At 44.3% G+C, this 5,199-nt stretch overlaps 2 protein-coding genes across 2 annotated transcripts in view; both read right to left on the reverse strand.

Annotated features, from left to right (window-relative positions):
- The window catches only part of LOC103460102 (gamma-aminobutyric acid receptor-associated protein-like 2), a 7,134-nt gene extending 6,088 nt beyond the window's left edge, over window positions 1-1,046 (reverse strand). Inside the window, exons 1-2 of the mRNA XM_008402103.2 lie at window positions 798-1,046; window positions 66-121 (exon numbers count right to left, since the gene is read on the reverse strand). Coding sequence (XP_008400325.1) covers window positions 66-121; window positions 798-831 — 90 coding nt within the window. The 5' untranslated portion in view covers window positions 832-1,046. The remainder of the gene's footprint in view (window positions 1-65; window positions 122-797) is intronic.
- Window positions 1,047-1,899: 853 nt separating this feature from the next.
- LOC103460103 (NAD(P)H dehydrogenase [quinone] 1-like) overlaps window positions 1,900-5,199 on the reverse strand; it is a 7,042-nt gene continuing 3,742 nt past the window's right edge. Inside the window, exons 3-6 of the mRNA XM_017303092.1 lie at window positions 4,480-4,708; window positions 3,360-3,498; window positions 3,184-3,285; window positions 1,900-2,448 (exon numbers count right to left, since the gene is read on the reverse strand). Coding sequence (XP_017158581.1) covers window positions 2,125-2,448; window positions 3,184-3,285; window positions 3,360-3,498; window positions 4,480-4,708 — 794 coding nt within the window. The 3' untranslated portion in view covers window positions 1,900-2,124. The remainder of the gene's footprint in view (window positions 2,449-3,183; window positions 3,286-3,359; window positions 3,499-4,479; window positions 4,709-5,199) is intronic.

Below are 5,199 nucleotides of genomic sequence, written 5' to 3' on the forward strand. Positions count from 1 at the left end.
GGAGACACGTCCCAACAGGGAGACACGTCCCACTGAGGAGACACGTCCCGCCGCCGGACACTCACCGGGACCCGGTCCGGGTACTTGCTGCGGATCTTGGTCGACTCTAAGCAGCGATGTTCTGCAGAGCAAACAACACAGAGATCAGCAGGATGCTTAACAGAACCTGGAGGAGATTTGAAGCTGCGGAGACGGATCCCTGACAGCGGATCCATCAGATCCCAGGAATCTGCCGTCCATCAGGCAGGAAACCCCCAGCACCGGAGGAATCCTCTGCCCTCCACACACATTTCATGGCGTTTATTTGGAAAACAAAATCCTGCAGATTTACAGACGAAATTAGATTTCGGGCGAGTGGCAGCACCAGAGGTCCATTAGCGGAGGTGAGTTCAAAGATTAGAGGAAATTCTGGCTTCATGGAGGAGAGCAGAGTGGCTTTCTGAGGAAATGAGGCCTGGATCGGGAGGAGAGGGATGCTTTCAGTTTCAGCTGGAATCAGGAAGCCTGGTGGATCCGACCCGGAACAGAACCCGGCTCGGTTCGGCTTCCAGCGGATGATCTCCGGGTTTCTGGCAGCAGTTCTGGTTGGAGCTTCAGCACCAACAGCCATCTTTAAACCCGACTTGCTTCCAGTAGCTCCCCCTCACAACAACCAGGCCAGAACCTGAACAGAACCGTTTCTTAGCGGCACCTTCACCTAATTCCAGCTGAAATCATCCAATCACAGCCACAGACCCGGACTGGACTCAAACCCGTCTTGTGTCAGAACCGTTTCTCCGGGTTTTAACGCTTCTTACCCAGGGAGTGATCCTCTTTGAACATCCACTTCATGTTGGCCGTGTCCGGGCTGGTTCCGCTCGACGCTGCGGGTTTCAGGGGGGAGTCCCGGTTCCGGTTCCTCAGCGGGTCTGGCGGTGATGGTTCCCCCGGAGTTAGCGCTCGTTCGGAGGCGGCAGTGGCAAGTAAAACCTCCGCTAAACCAGATAAACAACAACAACAACAAACTCCGCCGTCCCCTTCTTCACAGTGAGCCCTCTAAGCTCCGCCTACCGTGACGTCACCGCGGGCTGTACCACTCCGCGGCTCAGAGGAGGGTTGGAGTAAAGAGAAAACTGCTGCTTTATTTTCGGTATTGATTCAGAAAATGCGAAGCATTGTTCAATAACTTCTATTATTTATTATCAGCCTTTATAAACCACAGAATTTTATGCTTTAGTTGACAATATATCCCGTCTTCCGGTGTATAATTACAATAAGATGCTTCTTCGCTCATAGTTTCGCCCGTTAACATCGCCGCCATATTGGTAAGGTAAACTACTGCTGTGATGCCACAGGAGGAACAGAATACAGGAGCTGGACATCACTGTTGTTTTATTTAGAAATTAAAATAATTTGATGCGCATGTGTGCATGAATAACAGATTTCAGTCACACAACTTTTATTTTGATAGTCTACTTCCACTTAACGACACGTGAATTAGCATGTTAGCTAAGTATATTTTGTAAACTAATTATTTTTGCTAGCTCAAAGATAAATATTTTTGTATGGAGCTAAATATTTAGTTTTAAAATGACATTTATAAATTAATAAATGAGTGAAAATATGACAGAAAAATTAAACCCCATTTTTCTTTCTCATCAGACTAAATAACTCAGATTATTGTTAATCATTTTTGTCTGTGTAAATTTAAAAACATGACGTCATATCCTCTTGGAAACACGTTATAGTTTACTGTCAACTCATTAAAAGACAAATTTCTCAATAATTTTTTTTTTTTACAAAACTCAAAGCACAGAATGATTTAGTTTTATGGTTTATGAAAAGATCACAACACTGAAAATGTAATAATGAGAAATACAGAAGTCACAAAACAAGAACATTAACAGATATTCTCTCAAAACAAAATAAAGGACACACACACACACACACACACACACACACACACACACACACACACACACACACACACATATGGCACTACATCCTTCACGCTGCACCTTTAACGTGTTTGAATTGATGAAGTTTCAATACATTGTTTTGGTAAATATCTTGGTTAAATCATGTGTTAAAAATAAAAGATAAAACATAAAATCTGCAGGAAGTGATGGAGATAAAGATGAGCTGCTATTTCTTGTTTCCGCCTGCAGATGGCGCTCTGGTCTGGTCGTCTGGCGGCAGCGGCTTTCCGAGGTGATGCCCAGTGGAGAGGCCGAACGGCTGCGCCTTCTGCTCCTCCTTCACTTCGGGCCGCAGCCTGAACCCCGCCTGGAAACTGAGGTCAAAGAGCTCACGGGGGGCAAAGGTCAAAGGTCTCTCCGTCAGCAGGCCCCCCAGGCGAGCGCGCCATCCGTCCAGCATCTGGGCGCGTTTGGCGGCGGGACAGTGAGCCGGATCCCAGAAGATCTGAGGAGCCAGAACCTGAAACCCGCAGAAGTTCAGAATCCCGTGCTGAAGAAAAAACAAACCAACATGGAGGACTTTTAGATTTCCAAACGTTTTACCAAATAAACACAGAAAACACTGGGGTCAGAGGTCAGCGTCTAACACTACTGGTCAAACAGACAAAAATCTAATAATTAAAATATCAAGAAAAATATAATTATTTATTGTATGGAGCTAAATTGGAGCCACAACATGTGTTCAAAATAAAACATTTAGGAACATAAATAATTTTAATTTGTAGAATTTTTTTTTACTAAAGAATAAAATTCAGTGAAAATATTCCCAGCTGTTGCATTCAGAGACCGTGGGAAATGGAAATGTCCTTAGAACATTTTGATGTTTGTTGGTTTTGAAAAATAATTCAAGCTGCTAATGTCAACATCACAGCACAAAAATATGATTTCAACAAATTTGTGCAACATTTTCAGGTCATGTTATTTTTCATAACCAGTCAGGTAAACATTTAATTTTATTTTTCCTGTTAAACCTTCTTTTGTTTGTTTTAAATTACTTTTTTTCCACTTTGAATTTTTTAAAATTATTTGATTTGAGCCAACTTTCTGGGTTCAATGTAGCGCCACTTTTCTTTCTGATTCTGGTTCTTAAATGGACTTTTCTTCACAATCCTGCCGACGCTTCGGTTCTCCCTGGTGCACCTTCACACTTTTTCCTTCCACTCAACTTTCCATGAACATGTTTGGATGCAGAACTCCTCTTGGCCGTGACCTTGGGGTGTCTCACCTGCAGCGGCCACAGCGTGACGTTTATGTCTCCGTCGATGCCGTCAGGCTGAAACATGGACTCTGGGGCTCCGGTGGTGAACGACAGCAGAACCTTCTTGTCCTGGAAGGAAACACGGATCAGCAGCGTTCAACATTTATTGTGTCAGGTTTGGAGATCGTTCCTGGGTGGCTGACCTTGAAAACGCCCTTGCTGTAGATTTTCGACAGGCTGAAGGCGAACCCCTGAGTGAGGACGCGGTCGAACCAACCCTTCAGGACGGCCGGGACGCTGAACCAGTACAGGGGGAACTGGAGGGACGACAGGAGAAATCCACTTTACGTCTCATTCAAACGAGGCATCAACCAACCTCCTCTGACAGACTGTGACTCTAAAACAGGCCTGACTCACCGTTACCACCTCTCTTCTGTAAAGCAGCACATATTTTTATTTTAATAAGATATAAACCTCATTATAACGGCATTAAGACGATAATCTTTTTCATTTTAACAAGATTTGAGGCAAATTCTGTATTTCTTCCCTAACAGTTAAACACAGAGCGGCCAACCCAGCTAACATGTGTGGAAGAATAACAAAATAATAAAAATGTTTGGATTTTTTGTTTGTTTTATTGTGATGTAAACAAATCAAATACATGCGTTAAGATTCAACGAACAGAAAAGAAAAGAGTCCAGAGTGAGTCGACCCTTCAGTACGGAGGGTTTGATCATGTGGCAGAGGAAGAAACTAAAGTTTAACAAAAATGATCAAATACACAAAACCTTAGTTACTTTACTGATCATAATAAATATAACAGCACTACGACTGATGAAGAGGAAAAAACTCTTCATCAGTAATAACAATAATAATAATAATAATAATAATAATAATAATAATAATAATGGCAGTAACATCTAACAATAAAATTGATGGTTAACTCAGTGCAAGTAGAATTGTTTATTGAAAATACAGGAAATGAATTATTAACTGAATGACTTTCATAAGGATTCCTTCATGTCCATGTCAGAATCACGTCAGGCTCATGCAGAACCTGTCAAATGAAGTGGGTCCGATTAGGTTCTGTTCTGCACTGAGGTCCGTTTTAATCAGAGGGAAATAAACGCCGACCTGGAAAGTCAGGAAGGAATTTGGAAATAATTGAAATGTTCCAGCTGTGAACAATTCCTGGAAACTTTCACCTGAGTCCAGCCAAGAAATCTGCATGAGCCAAACACCGGACCGGACCGGATCAGAGGACCGGACCGGACTGGGGAAGAACCTAACATCAGAACTGGACAGGTTGGGGGATAAACCCACTCTGAGGGAGAATCTGGGAGACCGTCTATAGTACAGCCYGAGCTAACTTGAAGAGAGGCATCAGAAGGGCTAAGTCCGACTACAGGAGGAGGATAGAGGACTATCTTGAAAGCAACAACAGCAGGCAGGTGTGGCAGGGAATCCAGCATTTCACCAACCACAGGACCAACTTCGCAGCTGCGGAAGGCGACGCCGCGCTGGCAGAGGAGCTGAACCTCTTCTTTGCCCGCTTCGATGTGAAACCAACAGAGGCAGCCACACTACCGACAGTCCGACAGCAGAGAGTCAGGGTGGGACAACACACATCCACTGCCCTTAGCCTTAGTACTGGCTCTCCCCAGGGCTGTGTGCTGAGCCCCCTGCTCTATTGTCTGTACACATATGACTGCACCTCTGCCCACCACAGCAACACCATCATCAAGTTTGCTGATGACACCACAGTAGTGGGGCTCATCTCAGGCGGTGATGAGTCAGCCTATAGAGATGAGGTGGAGCAGCTGTCAGTGTGGTGCAGGGAGAACAATCTGCTCCTCAACAGCACAAAGACAAAAGAACTCATAATAGATTACAGGAGGAAAAGAACGGACATCAAACCACTACACATTGGGGGAAAATGTGTGAAAGGGTAGCTGACTTTCGTTTTCTGGGGGTCCACATTGAGCAGGGCCTCACATGGAACGTGAACACCTTCGAGCTGATAAAAAAGGCCCAGCAAAGACT

Source organism: Poecilia reticulata, unplaced genomic scaffold (genome assembly GCF_000633615.1).
Source record: "Poecilia reticulata strain Guanapo unplaced genomic scaffold, Guppy_female_1.0+MT scaffold_181, whole genome shotgun sequence".
In the NCBI taxonomy this organism is placed as follows: domain Eukaryota; kingdom Metazoa; phylum Chordata; class Actinopteri; order Cyprinodontiformes; family Poeciliidae; genus Poecilia; species Poecilia reticulata.